The 18435-nt window shown below is 37.3% G+C and overlaps 1 protein-coding gene across 13 annotated transcripts in view; it reads left to right on the forward strand.

The window, feature by feature from the left end:
• DOCK9 (dedicator of cytokinesis 9) overlaps positions 1-18435 on the forward strand; it is a 133073-nt gene that overhangs the window by 9270 nt on the left and 105368 nt on the right. For 9 of the 13 annotated variants that reach the window (XM_049815807.1, XM_049815808.1, XM_049815811.1 and 6 more), the window contains exon 1: positions 8211-8785. The exons of the other annotated variants lie outside the window; for them this stretch is intronic. In XM_049815807.1, the coding sequence (XP_049671764.1) occupies positions 8624-8785 (162 nt within the window). In that variant the 5' untranslated portion in view covers positions 8211-8623. Of the gene's footprint in view, positions 1-8210; positions 8786-18435 lie in introns of those variants that run through there. 13 annotated transcript variants of the gene reach the window in all.

Below are 18435 nucleotides of genomic sequence, written 5' to 3' on the forward strand. Positions count from 1 at the left end.
TGACTAAGCAACCAAAATCTGCTTTAAAACCCCACTCTTCCCCCAACAAAACAAGAACCGCCCACAATGATTTAAAAAAAAAGTAAAGACTTAAGTGTAGTCATAGCAAAGCTTAGGAGGAGTAATGCTGATCCAGAGCTGCTAGAATACAGGGAAGCCTGTAATATAGATCCATCAGTGTAAATAAATAATCCTTAGCTATCCTTAGCTGCTGCTTTGTGTACTTCTGGGTGCTTTTTGATACTCAGGTGTAGCTATTGACTTAAAAAGAGATGGCATGTTGACAGATACTGATCTAGGTTTGGAAATTTGATGCACAGACTAAACTGCTTTTAGTACTTCCAGGTAGTCTGTGGATGGGAAGGAGTTATTTGGTGAATTCAGAGGTAAGGCAGGGGTTTATGTTTTTACTACTATAAAATTAATCCCCCAACAAAAAGCGACTACACGTTATACTCAGAATGAGTAACGCTTGCATAATTTTAAGTAGAGAAGGCATTTAAATATCTAGTTACATCAGTGCAGAATGTAATACGTTGCAATTTTTGTGTTATCTAAGTAAAATGTAGTTGATTTCAGGAGCCTGGAATTCAATGTAACTGAATTTGTAGACATTTAATTTGGTTTCAGCTTGCAGATCCAGAGCCTCCACCACCTTTGGATATTTGTGTTTTGACATTAAGATATACAATCTTGCTACCTTAATAGTTACCCAAGGCACAGCTGCCCTTCATATGCTGAAAGGATTACTGAACCATACATGAATAAGAAAAACAGAAGGTCCACAGAAAGAGCTGGGTCTTTTCAGTGGGAGAGGCAAAGGCTGGTAAGATAGCTCGTGGTCTCATTTTAACAGGTTTGTCAAGAAATCAAGTCAAATGCAAATGCTAGCTAGTATTGTGGATATTAACATATAGAAGAGAGGCTTTGGTTTTCAGGTGATGTTAAGGTAGTTGTCCATTTTCCAGTCTGATTGCATTGCTAATGCTATTTTGTGATCTTTGTTCTTTAATGTTGCATAATGGTTTTTGTATCCTTTCATTTCAGAAGAAGTACTGTTCTTCACCAGGGCACTGATACTGACAGAGAATCTGCTTGCACTTCACTTGATGCCTTTCTAGGCTCGTTTGTAGGCATGGTTGTAAGTGACTACAGCCAAGCAATAGAATGATACAAAACTGAAGCTTTGTGAAAATAAGATTGAAAGTCACCTCATCTAGCCTGTTTCTCACTTGCCGCAGTGCAGTGATGATGAGAAGTGGTATTTCAGACCTCTTTCTGCCAGGCATATTTGCATGCGCTGGCACTAATACTTGTGCAATGTAATGTCATCTGGTTTAGTAGGTGGTTTAGCTGAAAATCATGGTAGTATGTTTGCCTTTAAGGAATGTTCAAGGAGGCTTCACTCTTACTGTTTGCTAGTCGAAGAGGGATTTTAAATTCATATTGGACCTCAAACGTCAGTAAATTTAAAAAGAGCATTCAGGTTAATGAAGAGATGACACACATCATAATTATTTGAAGGTTGCTATTCTAGTTTCCTTCAGAAATTGTCTTGGGATTCTTGCTTGCCAGGCTTGTTACCACCTCAGAGATACTTGCCTGGTATTGTATGTGGCCTTAGATGGCTGGGAAGAAATTAATATACAACATTATTGAGCCAGAGCATACAGCATGACCCAGTAAGTTTTTCCTCACATGAAATGTGAAGTTTCTAATAGGAAAAAAAATAAATCCTACTGTATACAGTCTTGCTGGTGAAGTTCAAGGGACAATACTTCCAGCATAATATTTTGGCAGCTAATAGTCTGCTGGAGGGGAAGTTGGAGCTTGTTCCTGACTGAACTAGGAACAAAGGGAAGGAGAAAGATCTGAACCCGAGTAACCTCCATAGAGGGATTAAAAGTATAAAAGGATGAGTGAGCCCTGAAGTTTCTGCTGCTCTTCTCTGAACACAGTAAGATTGCTCAAAAACTTCGTTTTAACATGTTTTTGTCTGGTCTGCTGTACTGTTGACCATTATTTATTCTGGCATGGTTTCACCTGTGTTTCTGAAAATAATGCCCTATAATTAGCAACTTGTTCTGTAGCTCTCTAATAATAATAAATTTTTGTTGGTTTTTTCTTATCAATCAAAATTTAAGAGCCCAGAATACTCACTTCAACTTCAGAAAGCTGAAAGTTATGTGACCACTAGATGGAGTCCGGTGAGCATATTTCAATACTAGAAATCCTATGCTATCGCTTGAAATGTAAAAAAGTTAAAAGGGCTAGGTGTTTTGTGTCTCATGCTTAACAAGATGTTCATTTGTTCAGTTTAGATTGGCTTGGACAACTTCCTAAAGTTCTTTTGATTATTCTTGGTATGTCTATCCCCAAGGTATACTTGAGTAAGTTTGAACTTAAGATGCATGCTTTACTGACAGGTCCCAGTGCTCATCTGTGGATGAAAATGTATTGTTACTCATGTAAAAATGGACTTGTGAGAAGACTGACCTTTCTGCAGCTCTCAACTATGTGGCCTAAGACTATTAGCTAAGATATTTAGCATGTTGTAACTAGCAGGGTTTTAAATTTGTGTGCATCTCCATCAGCACATACATAATACCATGTATTCCAGATTTGCAATAGTATTTCTTGGGTTGCATCACTTATGCCTCCTTCCCACTTCTCTAAATGTATAAAAGGCATAATAGACACAAACATTTCCTTGTTTGTCGATTAAGAGAAACTTGTGGTATTAGCGAGCTATGACAGCTTCCTTGACTAGATAGGACAGAACTATATCTTGATCCAATTTTCATAAGCATTTTTTTTTTTTCACTTTTTATATGATCTCTGACATTAGGGGCATCTTGTATGGATGATAAACTGCCTCTGGTCTTCAGCCTGGTGGCATACTTAGTGTTTCTAATGTCATAGTAGTTTTTTGTTTCTGTTGGATGCAAATCTCTTCCTATGGCCTTGCTAAGCATGCAGAATCTCAGTCAAAATTAGATGGGAATCCAAACATGTTATTCTCAAGACTACTTCCTGGAGTAATCATACTGGCTTTCTTCTGAACGATGGAATTCCCTTGGAGATTTTCTCTGTCTCTGTGGTTATTAATGTGGCTATCCAGTGTAGTGCCACAGAATTATGGAAACATACAGGTTGAAAGGAAAAATCTGGAAGTCGCCTAATACAATCCCTTGCTCAAAACAGATCTGGTTAGAGGAGGTTGCTCAGAGACTATGCCAATCTGGTTTAAGTATCCACAAAGATGGAAATTCTTTAACCCCAGTAGTTGACAACCCTCATGGTTTAAAAAAAAATTTAAAATAAATCCTTTTATGCAAATGGAATATTATGTGTCTGTTGCCTCTTGTCCTATGACTGTACCTTCAAGAAGGGTCTGGCTCTATCTTCTCTCTGCCTTCCTATTAGGTAGGTGCAAACAGCAATAAGATCTTCCTTTAGCCTTCACTTAAGGCTGAACTATCCAAGGTGTCTCAAGTTTTTCTCATACATAATATGCTGCAGCCCCTAAACCATCATGATGGCCCTCCGTTAGACTCAGTCCAATATGTCAGTATCTTTCTTGTACTGAGAAGCCTGCTCAGCATGTTCAACTTGCTGTCCTACAGGATGTCATCCTTATCTACTCATTCAGACCACATCTGTCTAATTTGGCTACAAGGGTGCCATGGAAGACTGTCAGAAGCCTTGTTTTACTAACATTATTCAATGTCCGTTGCTATCTCCTTGTCCAGAGAGCCAACCATCTCATCACAGAAGGCAAACAGGTTGGTCAGGCATAATTTGTCCTTGGCAAATCCATGTTGTCTACTTGGAACTACCCTCTTACTCTTTATATGTCGGGAAATGGCTTCCAGGAGGGTTTGTGTCGTAATTTTCCTGGAGACTGGAGTGAATCTGACCGGCCTGTAGTTGCCAGTATCCTCCTTCTTGCCATTCTGGAAAGTGGATATAAGGGTTATTAAGAATAATCCATATCCAAACAGACACTCTGCACTAGTTTTGGCAAATCAAGTGCTTAAGAGCTTTACTCTTAAGATGGGGTAAAACTCACTGTTGTGGCCACAAAGCAGCTTTTAACACAGTTCCTTCTTTGCAAAGAAACATGAGTTCTTGAAGAGAATTACCTGACAAAGCTCTTCTGTGAAATTTGCATGAAGCAATCATTGCAGAAACAGTCCTTGTGGCAGAAACCAGCACTTGAATTTTCTTCTTCCTCTTCTCTAGGAACAATCCTACTAAGTATGAACTGTTCTATATACACTTCTTTTCCTTCTTGCAGGGTTATTGGGTCTTTAGTTCTTTCCTGCAGCATAGCTTTATCAGGCAGAAGTGAGTACATTGGCTTTGATATACTAGCATCTGGTTGTTAAGGCACTCCAAAGAGTGATAAGTGATGTTGATTTTAATCTCTTCGGGCTGAGGAGACTTTAGGCCCACATCTCTAGCATTCTGAGCTGCTACACAGGCAGCTGCCAGATGGAAGGTAGTGCTCCACCTACAAATACTGTAATGTTTTGTGGAAAGCTGAATTCAGTCAGAATGTGTTAAGATGTCTAAGGAACCAGATGTTTGCTCCTCTCAAGATGACATCAGTTTGGGCACATTAAATATCAAGGACAACTTTGTAGGTAAAAATTAAAGTACCTACTTCTAATGTTTTAAGAGATTAAGGATATTTTTGTGGCTCTTATGTTAGGACCTAGATGCTTGAATCCTGCCTGAAGTATGTCTTCTGGCAGATATGGACCTGTGTCTCTATGAAATATTTTGCTTTAGTGATGGCATGTCTGAAGGCAGAATATCCATGTTGTATGTAGTAACACATTGGATTTGAAGGTCTCCCTAGTTTGATCTGTATTCTCTCAACTGTTCAATTTCTGTCTAGGTGCCTCTAAGTTCTCATTTTGTAAATGAAAATTTCATAGGATCCCCTGAAGTTTTTAAATCAACCCAGGTAATGATTCCCTAAAGACTTCCATCTTCATAAATGTTAACCAATGTCAAATGGAAACTTGGAAACATTGGTTAGAACTGTCTGATTTCTAGCACACATGTTTAGTTTGTACCTGTGTGATTATGCTTGTTGGAACTCATTTGGTTGTCTAAGGGTTGCTTAACATGTTGATTTTAAGTCCTCCAGTTCCCAAGCGAAATGTGATTATTAGGCATTTACTGTAATCAGAGGAGGACTGGTGGTTAGACCATTAAAGCAATTGTGTAACTGTATTGTTAAACAGTTCCCAACAATTTTTTGGAGGCAAACTGGAGCTTCTTCTTTATTACCTGTCCAAGAGAGCATGTCTCAAAAAGATATGATTGTAAACGACTTGAAGCTAACACAACTAAATGAATCTTTTTTGTCTTTGGGAATCTCATAGTGCAGTCAGTACAGATTCAATATAGTGTATATAGCAAGGAGGGGCTTGTTGCTCCCCGTATAAACAGGCGGTTTGGCTTAGGGATGTCATATTTGCAATATATACTAATTCACATAGCTCTTCCTAAGTCTGCATGCATTCTGGTGCAGACCCTTTTTCACCAACCAAGAGAAGACAGGCATTAGCAATGTCTCCTCTTAACAGCCTTCCTTTTCCTCCCCTAACCTCTTCCTTATGGAAAAAGACCTTTTCTAACCCAGGCTCAGCTAAAGGCAGTTTGCAACATCTAGCTTGCTGCTCATATGATGTACACTCTGGGCCTGTTAATATGTTGATTTTTTTGTTCTGCTTTTTTACCATTGGATAAAGATTTTTACCTACCGTAAGCTGTCTTTTAGCTCTCTTCAGTTGGTAGAGAAAGTTCTGTCAGACCCTTACAAGAATTTTTCCAGCCTCCTGTTTCACTTTGAGATGTAATACTGTAATGGATAATATTACATTGCGTCACATTTCCATCTGGACACTTACTGCTTTTGCAGTGTGGTTGCTCATTACAATTGCAGGAATCATTAAATTTCAATCTTAGTGAAGCTGGAAGCTTGCACTATGCACCAAATTAATGTCTTAGGATAAAGTCTGCTTGTTGGCAGACTGCTTTACATTGCATACTATTCAGATTTCTTGGAATATTAATATTTAAGCATATGGTCAAGCTCCTCCTCCCTGTGGTTTCTTCCCACCCCTCTTGTCCCCTATTTATTTCTCTTCCAGGCTCTATCTGGAATGCTTTTTATGTCATTGTTGTTACTACTGTCTTGATCCAAGTCCGTTTCAGTTGCCTTTTCTAAAATAGTGTAGAAACATGATGCTAAATTTATTCAAGATATAGTCAGAATTAAATTTGCTCTTAATTGGTTTTGAATTGGAACACCTCCCAGGGTCACTTCCAACCTGACTTAGTCTATGATTCTGTCATGTGTTTGTCTATCCAGATGAAATCTTTCTGTCTTCCTCTTTCTCCAGGTCCTTACTAGTGTTTTGAAAGTGAGGTCATTCTCTAGGTATTTGAAGGAACTGTCTAGTGCATGATAATTTGTTGTAAACTGACTTACTTTTCTCATATTCTCTTAAGGCATGATCTATTTTGTTTGTTTGTTTTGTTTCTAGAAACATTTCCTACTGTGAAGTCTCTGAAATTGCACAAATCCCCATCTAAACAGTGCTTTCTTTTAATGTTCTCTTAACTGTTGATATCCCATTTGGAAACGGAACTTTGTTGGGCCTCTATAATCCTACATTCCAGATGGGAATGAAGTGGGCTTCTGCACTAGAAACAGTTAAGTTGAATGTATTTTTTGGGGGTGCCTTCCATGGTAATTCCCATGACTCTTTTCCCTTACATGTTTGCAAGGATATCTTTATCCAACTTCAGTGAATGGAGCAAAGCATTTCCCTCACTGACCTGCTTTTTCAAAGAGGGTAGAACAGGTAGAGAGACGGAAGAAGGTATAGACACATTGCTGTGCAAGGTTTGTGGTTATGTATGAAGCATCTTTGCCCTTCAGGGTAGAATTTACGTTAAATTCTTCACCGTTACCTTCTTTATTCACCCCCTGCAAAAAGCTATTCCTTATTAACAGACCTGCCTTAACACAATTTGTATTTCTTATAATATATGGAATGTGCTAACTGCTGCCTTTGAGAATCTGGGACTGGCAGGAACTACTTGGATCACTGTCAAATAATGATTTTTTTTTTTTTTTTTTTTAAATCAATGTGTCTGCATGTCATTATGGTGTATTTAGGTTAGAAATGTAATGAAAAGCATACTGAGTTGTATTAACTAGCCAGATGTCAGGGAAAAATGTTAATAAATCTTAAATATTTATTTTGAATGTCTCATTATAGCATGCAAGATAAGTTAATTTGCATGGGGGCAAATCTGTAGCTGACATCATTAATCTGTTTATTCCCTCCATTCATGCTTCACTTAAGTCCTTTTAGCTTGTTTTAACTCCACTGCAACAATTTTGAGTTTGTAAGTTCACCCTTTCATCCAGTTTTACAATTTGGTAAGTAAATACATCTCAGTGCTTTCAGTTTAGCAGAAATATAAAACTGACCAGCAATCTCTGACAGGGTGATTGATACTGCTGTGGTGTGGATTGGGACAGTTATTTACGCAAATTCCTTGGCTTTAAAAGTATTTAAAAAAAATTTGACAGTTCTTCTCAGCATCAAAGATATGTACATACTTGTATGACAGATACCAGTACAGTATGTGGAGTAGAATCCTGTAGTGATAAATTCATTCAGTACAGGTGTGATTCACTATAAACCCAAGAAATTTATGTATTTTAAATTTAATTCTGTGTTCTTTCCCCCCCCCCCCCCCCCCCTTTTTTTTTTTTTTATGACTATTGACTATTTGCAGTCAAGGACTAGATAAAGTCAATTTCTGGCAGGTGGGAATTGACCGATCACTTTGCATGACAGGAAGAAAAGAAAAAAGTAAAGACAGCCTTCAGCTCCCTTGCGGTTTGCCTGAACTAATAATAGCATGCTGATAACATATAGATTTGATTGAAGTAGATTTGTGTAACACATTGGGGTTTTTTTTCCATAGCAGCAGTGATTTAAGAATTTTCCTCTCATATTTTGAGTGTTTTATTTTGAAGTTTTTTGTTTTAAACACTAAAAAGCACATATAGGTCAAGCAAAGAAATGTTTGCCAGTACGAACTCTGTGCTAAGCATTCTGGGAGAGTGCTTTCTTGCAGCAGATGAGGATTCTTTGTGGCTGGCAGCAGAAACTGCAGCAGTATCTTTGCAGTTTCCTTTCATCTTTGATTATGTTCTAAGGATCTCTGAAATATAGGAGCTCTTTCCCTGACCCTCTGGAATATCTTTTCATCTCTGTTGCGGAGTATAGCACATGAAAGCCTTCTATCTTCTACAGTTGAGGTATCCTTTGCTTTTCATCACCCTCTGATTTTTGTCTTCTGCGGCTAGATTTTTGGCAGTGTTTGGCTTAAGAAAATAGGATTACATTTCAGTAGCTGATGGTTTCTAGTCGAGGAACATACTAAATGTCGGACGTAATGAAGATTGTGCAAAGAAATATTTCTGCGAAGCACAGGAAAATTATTCGAGTCGAGCAAAGGAAGAAGACATTCTGCAAATGCAATCAGGGCTGCTAGAAATGCAAAATTCAACAGATTTGGAATGGGTTGCACTACAAGTGTGGTTCTGTTTAAAGGCATTCGTACAGTTTTTGAGAGAAACTGTGGTTATATTTGCAAACAGCAAGGGGAAAACAATGCCCTTGAATACACAGCATTCAGCTTGCCAAATGAAGATTCAGGAATATTGATTCATTCATCCCTGGTAAATACAAACTTGTTTCATTAATAATTTTGTCTGCTAATTGAAAGCTAAACTAAAAACAGGATACCGTGTTTATTTAACATCTACTATGTACAGACATGAATATACCTTGTCCTGATATTGTAGGATGTTAGTGCATGTATGTGACATGTAATACATGTGTGCATGCAGCTGTAATGTTAAAGCTTAGGATTCATATTCGTTATATCATTTAGATTTGTACTAATAGCTCTGAAGAATTTGCTCTCCATAAACAGGATTGTTATAGAAGATTGTCTGTTGTTAGATCTTTCTAAACATACTCTTGGAATATATTTGGCATTTCAATTGAAGAACAACAGATGATTACGTTATTTGGAAAAACGAAAGAATGCATTGTTGGGAAAACAGTAACCCAGGATTTGAGGTTTATTTTTTCAGATGGACTTGAGTACTTTGTTTTTGTTTTTTTTTTCCTCTGAAACTATTCTATTTCTGTTTAGCTTACTGAAAGGGATACAGGAGCATTCTAGAAGAAAAAAAAATGGTTAAAGGGAGTGATAACTGTTTTCTGAACCTGTTTTGCTCTCAAAGGCTTTTTTAGGTGTTGCCTGATGCAAAGAAAACAGACTTTAAAGTGAGACTGTCGTCTTTGTACCCCCCAGGTTAATGACGCATTTGTGCGTCAGATGTATTGCATTTAGGCTTGAGGGGGTGGAATTGCAATAGCTAATGTGCACTGCTTGCTTCAGAATTTGGCTAGTTAAGGATTTAAATATTTATTTAAAATAATTTGGGGTTGCTTGTTAATTGCTTTGTCACTGGCTAGATAGTTGGAATAAGAGGGGTGTGGTACACTGAAATAACTGGCCAGATTTTGACAAGCTTGTAGTGCCTGCTGGCATACCCACGTGGTGCAATTGCAGTTATGGAAAGCCTTTAGAAATTTCACAAAGCTTTGTTGTCTTTATGCTGTTCATGTCCTTTCTTGCTGAACTCAAATATAAGAAAGAAAGGGGGGGGGGGGGTGTATGTATCTGTATGTGTATACCTATATGTGTGTATATATATGCACACACACATACACATAGGTATTTATATTTATACACATGAATACACGCACATAGCTTTCCGGAAAGAATACAGAATAATCTGAGCTGTCTTCAGATGCTTAAAATAATTTGTAGTATGTATATTACCCTTCATGATAGTATTGCATTTTATAAATTCTTAATATGGTTTGATATTAAAAATAAAATGGCTTCCTCTAGGTATTAGAAGCCTTTTTACAATATTAGCCATTTTTAAGTTAGCCTCATACAGATGGTTATTAGACATTTGTTAAACTCTGGGCAATTAATATTTTCAATAACTTTTGTTCTCCATTGAATTTAAGACCTAACACCTTTACTGGTCTTAAATTCTACATATAGTTACATGAGTGAACAAAGAAATACTTTTTAAAGTATGTAATATGAATCACTGTAACCTAGAGGTTGCAGTGAAAATTTTTCATTTTTTTTTTTCTTCTTCTTTGTTTCATGTGGTATTGTTCCAGCAATAATTTCTCTTTAATTTAGCCCTACAGAATTGGTTTGCAAACTGGCAAGATTAAGTACAAAATATGCTTAGTCTGCCATTTACAATCGAAGTTCCACATTGGTCACTTAGGATTATTTTTTTCAATTCCAAAATTACTTTTAAATAATGATACTGTTTTCTTGGATTTTCCTGTCTGGCTTTGTCACCTTGGTTTAACTGGAATTAGTGGATCAAGATAAATTTCTTCCTGGGATAAATACCTGCAGGTTAGTATGGAAGAATGTGTAGAATTGAGGGCTCAGAATGACTTCCTGCTCATTGTACTGGACTAGTGTTGTCCCCAAGAACAAAAGTCAGAATTTTACAAGGAAAAAAAAGGGGGGATTTCATTACAAGGTCACACTCTTGATAATCAGAGCTGGCACTGGCCATCACTTTCTGAGATGTTGTCTGAGGCTGGGGAGCAGTTGCTACTGACTTATACCTGAAGAGGGGAAAGCAGGATTCTCGGAAGAGGGGGAAAGGTACTGCAGTCCTGGCAACAGTGACAAGTGATTTTATGAAACTTGTCTAAGTATATACACAGAACTCTTAAATTATATGTTTTTTGTACTCTTTGCTATAAAAGCTAATTTGTCCAGCTTTTCCTCCTCTGAAGAGGTGGCTTTCAGGAGGAGAAATACCTTGCTTCTTACTGAGAAGCCATGCAGGGAGGTGAAGACTACAGGAATCCTCTTCAAAGAGAAGCAGACTACAGGAATCCTCTTCAAAGAGAAGCTGTATGGCCAAGACCAAAAGAGAGTAGCAGTGTATCACTTCCATGTGTTTTCTTTTATTTTGGTGGTTGTTGCAACAGGTGCAAGCGTAGGGGTGTGGCTTCACCTGTTTGTGCTGTAACACATATTCGAGCTGCAATTTCTTACCTCTGTCTTTTTGGCTATCTGGTCTATTTAGCTATTTTGGTTCAAATATCTCCTGATACAGAGCTGTTGTCAAAACACCAGTGAATTTCAGGGAGTCCTTTAATTAAGGAACACATTGATTCTCTTGCAAAACCAGTGTTGAAAATCTGTGAAAATTTCCTGTGAACAGAAAGCTCTCCGGAAGTAGTTCTCCTTGAAGGAAAAATCTCCTGCTCTGTGAAGAAATAAGGAGGCAGAAATAGTTGATTTAGCATACACTTTTTCTTAGTTTCCGTGTAATCATCAGGAGGTTATATCTAAATTAAATCTAATGAAAGTTTTATTTGAGCAGGTCTGCTATTCTAATTGCTTGAAGGAAAGATAAAATGAAGCCTGGGTGAGAATGTCTTCTCAGGAGTACAGTTTATTTCTATCCATCTGATGTCATTCAAACTTGCAATGAAAGTGCCATATCTTATCTTCGGAAACATTTGTAGCCCGTCACATACACTTTATCTTGCTAGAACACAGCATTTTTTAGGGTCTTTAAGTCCACACAGATAAAAATAAATATTTTAGGTAAAGATTATAAATGTAGTTTGGGATGCTATTAAAAGTTGCACCAAAATGAATGAAAATATTTTTTTTCAAATGACCACCTAGGGCATATTTATTTTCTGCAAATATTGAGAAAGCATTCTGATTTGCTGAATTTTGTAGTAATTTGAAGTATACACTTTCAAAATATTAGCTTGTATGTTTGATCTACATTACTTAGTTTGTTTTGATTTTCCTATGATTTTTTTCTTAATCCATTCTCAGCATGATATTTCATGTTATTTCTGCTGTGTTTCAGTATCTTAGAGTTAGGAGGGGTTTTTTTCATGGCCTTTATTTTTATATTAAAATTCCATTTTTTTTGTAATTATTGTATAACCAATGACTATCTGAGAGTGAAGTGTTACCGTAGGGTTTAGGGCCTAAACAGCTGTTTTAGATGGTAGGCAAAGATGGAGAATGAGCAATGGAGTGTAGTGACAATAAAACTAACAACATTTTAAAAGTTTGGGTTTTGCTAATAAGCCCCTTGAAGTATTCAGTGAAGGAAGAGGCTGGGTGAGTGTGCTAGCAATGCTGGTAGAGGAGCTAGAAAATTCTAAAGTGAGACAGATTGGGCTGAAGGACATCAACATTTTTTTCTTTATATTTGAAAATTGAAGAAAGCAACTTGGGGTTTTTTTTGTGCTTGTAATGTTTTCTGCTCAGTTTGCTTCTAATGGCCTATTCAAGGCTGCTTTTTCTCTCATTAAGCTTTAGGACCTTGTAGTTTGGTAAACCTACTTAAGGTAGTTTAGTAGCTGTAGCATGTGCAAGATGGGGCCTAATAATTTTAAGTAGCCTTTTAATTTATTAAGTCTGATGTGGAAAATATCCTTAATTTGAATAAGTGTTACTTAATTTGTGCTTACACAATTTCTGAGAAGAAATGCAGGGCATTTTCAAACGCTATTTCAAACTGGACTTCTGGAGTGAAGTCCAGCTTTTAATATGGTGGATATAGGTATTTGCTGAAAACAGAACCACTAACCTTAATATTTTAGTAACTGCAGTTTCTTAGTCTATGTCACCTGTTGACTTGACAGCAGTGTCATCATTAGGTGTTACTGAGTTTTTGTGCAACTGCTCTTTCTGTGCTGCCCATGAGTCATTTGGTTTATTAATAAACTGTGACATCTTTAAGATATACCAAAGTCTGTGCATGTGGGAAGATTGATTAATGACAGTGGTGAGCTATGTAATTCTGGAAATAACTCCACAGTAGACATTGAAGTTGCGAATATTTTGATTTCAGAATCATATTAAATTATATGCGTATGATTTTTCAAAAATACTTTTCTTGATTGAACATGTGCTGTGTTTAAAATAAACATTAAAACATTTATTAAAAGGCCTTACATTAAGGCCTGTTCTTGCTGTCTGAATTAACAAATTAATATCAACTTGTTTAAAGTAGAAGAGTTTAGTAGATATAAAATAGAAATATATAAAGGAGAGAGTTTTAAGGAAGTAATTCTGCTGAGTAAGTGGAAGATGGGGTTTTTTTATGTGCTTAAATAGCTTATGCAGCAGTTCTCTAATGGTGTGCAGATAATTTGTATGGCTTAGTCTGTAATTTCACTTTCATAACGTGCTTCAACTTATAACTCTATTACAAGTGGCTTTTATTCATCATCAGCTAGAGCATTAGACCTCATTAGGCCTCTTAATAAGGAAGAAGCAGACATGTATGAGTATAGCATCTAACTGTTGCATAGTTTTTCATGGGTCACTTGAATGAGAGCACTTCTTTTATCTCCTTTCATCTTACTGCCTTAGGTGAATAAAAACTTGGTGTCTTAACGTGCTGGCTTGTAGTTTTGGCTAGATCTCCTGATGGTTTTTGTAGACTCTTTTTGTTCTGACCTTTCATTGGACTCCTTTGGGACTTGAATGCTTGAATGTCTGGTATCCTTCTGCCCTCTCAGCAGGGGAAATTGCAGCACAAATTCACCAAATGTGCAGTTCCTGCAGCAAATATGCTTCTTTGAAAGATGCACGTGAGAGGAGTATCAGACATAGGTTGGCAGGTATTCAGTGCACTGGCATGCAAAAGGTAAGATTAAACGTTGTATCCTCAGGAGAAATTCTTTAAGGCTGAGGACGAAATCTGAGGATAGTTGGTCAAGTCTACATGCATAAGCCATTGTTCATTGTCCATGACAATATAGGTTGGATTAGCACAGAAAGATATGCGATCCCAAAAACATGGCATTAGGTTGCATCCAGGTAGAGAACGTGTTCCCTTTGAATGTAGCAGCAGGGGATCTTGGGGGAGCTAGATAGAAAGCAAGCAAAATGTCTAGAGTTAAAAAACACCCAAACAACAACACAACCCCAAACAACCAAAAAATCTCCACTCAAACCCAACACCCCCCAAACAAAAAAACCAACTCTTTAAAGCCTTGTCTGATCTTGAGGAGAGGAAAGAATGCTTCTGTAGCTGAGAAGCTGCATGGATGGTGTTTTCAAGACTAGAGCCTAGATTTAGTGAACACACAGAAAGGAGTCAACTCCTCTGGTCTTTCTTCCTGATTAATACTTCCTTCCAGCTGCCTTAGGAACAGCCTGAAATGCTTATTTGAATAATCTACAGATGCAGATATCCTGTTCTGTCATGAAATTAAATGCAATAAAAGTAAAGCTGGGAGCCAACTGCTAACTTTTGCAATGTTCTTGATTCTTAGAACTCTACAGTGTGAAGTCCAAGACAGGTTTGTATTGCAGTATAGAGGCAAACCAAGATGCACTCTTACTTCAGCCGAAGGGCAGAGGTGTATTAACAATCTCATCAAGGAGCAAATAGCTCCTGGAAAAAGTCTTGTAAGATTGGTGTTACACAGTGGGAAGACCCTTACCACAGACTTGCTTGGCACAGAACAGCTTCAGTTTGAGAGATCCTCAGACTTGAGGTTTTGACTTGCTTTTTGTCTTTGGTTTGGTATCTGTGCTGTCCTATTAGTTTCTGATAATTGTAAGGTACCATCCAGTAGGAAAGAAAGCCATCTTTAGTCCAATACTGCTTGTACAGTCTGCTTGTACATGTCCTGTCTATAAGGAGGTATGTCAGAACAATAGTTAAATCCTTTAGCAGAAGTGCGGGTTTAATCTTGAAGTCTCCTATCCTGACTAAATTCTACTGTTGGGGTTTTTTTTCCTACTTTTTTCTTTTTCTTTCCCCTGGAACCATAAGGAAGTTGGGTTTTTCCTGAAAACAGAAAGATATCTACTAAGATGGTATGAAATGAATCCGTTACCAGTGAGTCAAAGAAGTGCACCTTGATACTTCATAGGTAACAGTATGCAAAAGTGTAACATGGACAAGACTTAAGTTAATCTATATTTTGCTTAGCTCTGCTGTGATTTTAATCTTATTTTAGTTTGTATTTGTCACAGAGTAGGAGTGTCCAAACTGAGCTACTGTTTATCTGTTATCTGACAGATAGTGATGTCTAGCTGAGGGAAATTAATGAGATATACCATGTTGGTTTTAACAATATTAGCTAAATTCTTATTCCATGAAATAAAGAGCTTTTAAAAAATGCGTTGTACAAAAACTCTATGGACCCAATAAAAACACTGACTGTGAGAATCCTTTAACTTTATGCTGCCACTAAAACAGGCAGATCAGTTTTTTATTCCAGCTTCTTAAGTAGTCATACAGACCTGTACATTGGTGTTACCTTTTTTCACCAATGCAACCTACTTAGGATAGAGACCTCTTCTATGTGGTATCTCAGCATCTTTGTCCTGTCCAGGCTACTTGACTCTCTCCCTAAAAACAATGTTCTCAGAGTGATTTTAACTATAATGTAAAATTTGAGATTTGTGTGATTAATTTTGATATAAAGAGATGCCTCCCCAAAGAGGGATTGTTATTCGACCTATTCCAGAATGGGCTTAATTCTTGCTTTACCAAGGAAAGTCAGTGAAATGGGAGTATTTTAGTTATAATGTTGGCAACATGAAAAGTTAAATAATATGTAGCACACTTATATCTGTGTCTTATGCTTTATCTTTTTTTCTCTTTTTGTTGCCCTTTTTATGACTTTTTTTTTGCTAGAGAATGTACTCCCTATTGGTGGGACTGCAAGTTACACGTTTGCAGTATTTGCCGTAGGAGGACTGAGTCTTCCGAACTAACTTTCTTGTGACTTTTTCTATTTCATCTGAATGTCGTGTGTATGGCAGGAAATCACCAGGTGAATTGCGTGCTGTATTCCATCTGCTGTCAGCTGGCTGAGCCTTTCTCTTGAACTTGTGAATATATTATTCCAGGGCAAGCATGTATCTGTTGGTCACTTACGAAACTCAGCAGTATTAAGATATGTATAGCTGCAACACTTAATCTTCCACTGACATGTGAAATGTTATGCTTTTAATACGGCTGCAAGGCAGGCTGCCAAGTGTGGGAGGACGCTGCTAGAATATTTCTTACTAATACAGATGAGAGCAAGAAGTATTGGCTTTTAATGGCGCTTGTCATTCGGCTGAGCTGGGTCCATATTTCCATATGAGCTACTGCCTTAAAAACCCAACCAACCAAAAAAAACCACCCCACCCTCCAAAACCCCCAACAAAACAAAGCATCAAAACCCCTCCAGTCATCTTGAGAGTTGTTTTTTGAGAGATGCTGTAAGTTGCCAGGGCATTTAAAGAGCTGCAAAGGAGTAGAGAACAGGTGTAGGGTTTTAGTAAAATGATGTCAAATCCTTCTGTTTTCACTTACACAGGACATGCAAACCTACAGCAAGATTATTCCTTCCTCCCCTTCTCCCCGCAGTTGCTACAGGTTAAGCAACAGTTCTTTTCCTAGAACAGCTAACAGAGACAAGTTTGGTGGCTGTAATTCTAGCTGGTAGATTTAGTGATTGCTGATACTGGCCACTCAACAGGGTTTATTGATCTTGATGCAGATTTTAAGTGGGACTTGGAGCAAAAGTAGTGCCATTAAACCAAACTACTCAGGTTTTAGCTTGTTCTTACAGCCAGGCTGGGTAGTCATCCTTTCTTCCACCGGAGTTCAGAGGAAATTCATATGTTGCCTGTTCCCTTGCTATCACTTACTAATCATTATGTGGTATTATGCATTAGGAAAGCAAGCTCTTGGAGTGAAAAGTGATTTGAAGGAATAAGAGCGTGTATGTAGGGACCTTGTCTTCTGGGCAGCAGATTTGCTGGATGAATCACTGAGGTATGCTGGGAACACTGAGAACTGTTTTGCCTGTGTAATTTTGTAATTACACAGGCAATTCCTTAAGGGTATATGATGCAAGAAGAGAGCCAACTATTTGGCCATTGGAAGTAACATGAAAAGTACTGTTGTTAAAAGTACCATAGTAAGTCCTTCAAGCCACTGTGTTTGTAAAAAGATGAAATGCATTGTTTCCATAATAATCTGAGTTATTTTGCACATAGGTCTCTATTTAGCTAGTGATTTCCTGCAATTTGGGGACCTGCCATTTTGGAAATGCAGTCAAATAACTTCTGTGCAGTGACATTCTTTTTGTACGTGCATTGTTTTCCTGGATTTTCTGTTGATCCTTATAACTGCCTGATACAACAAATAGAGTAGTATCTTTTTTCTTCTTTTTTATTGCAGTTAAATGGTTTAAAACGACAGGTCCTATAACAAGACGATAAATTTGCAGCATGACTTACAGTCCTGTTTTTCATCTTTCACTTTTTGAATTATAACAAGTTATTGGTAAAATTTTTTAATATACCTCTTGATTAAAGAAAGTAACACCGCTTCTGACTGTGTGGTGCCTGGGTAAGCAGCATCTCATGTTTTTGTGGTGTGGATTTTTTTGTTTGGTTTGGGTTTATTTTTTTCCCTTAAGTATTTTCTTGTGAATTAAATTATTGAGATAATCGCTAAGTCCTCAGCAGAAAATAAATGTTGGAAATACACATAAATCTAGCAATTAAAGTCTATTTCGTGCAGGACATAGCTCTGGAGGTACTGCTTCACAGTTTTGTTCTTAAATAAAAGAATGTCCTTTATGGTATATGTGTGTTAATGAAATGCAAGCTAGAAAATACATTAACCATTCAGTAGGAAAAAACCCCTTTTGTATCTTTAAATTGATGTTATAAAAATGTTGGCTTTCTTTTTGTCCCTCGTCATGTTTTGGGAAATTGGGGAAAGAAGATCACATTTGCACTGAATTAAAGTAATCCAGATGCATCCAGGAGAGCTAGTTGATGAGGATAAAACAATGTTGCAGTTTAAAAGTATAAAAGTTTAAATAAAGGACAAGAAATACTATTTAAAGTGTATAATATTTTTAAGTCTTTATTAGTGTGAGTGTTTGCAAGTGCCTTGTGCATAATAAGGTTGTGCATTTCTGGTTGCAGTTGAGTGTAATTGTAGCCCATCTCAATGAAACAAATTCCTGTTTGGCAGCTGCATCCTCAAGTAATGGTATAATTTAGTCTAAGCTGTTCTGTACTTCCGTTTTCTGAAAACAAAAGGGGCTGGTGCAAAATAAAAGTAAAGCGTAACTAAATGTTCTTGAACTATTGTCTACCTTGATTTACGCAGGAAGACCTGTTTTTGTAAATTTGACTACACTGCTGGTTTCCTTCTTAACTCTTAAAGCAGCTTTACAGAGCATTATTTTCTAG

The sequence above is a fragment of the Accipiter gentilis genome, chromosome 13, assembly GCF_929443795.1.
Source record: "Accipiter gentilis chromosome 13, bAccGen1.1, whole genome shotgun sequence".
Lineage (NCBI taxonomy): Eukaryota > Metazoa > Chordata > Aves > Accipitriformes > Accipitridae > Astur > Astur gentilis.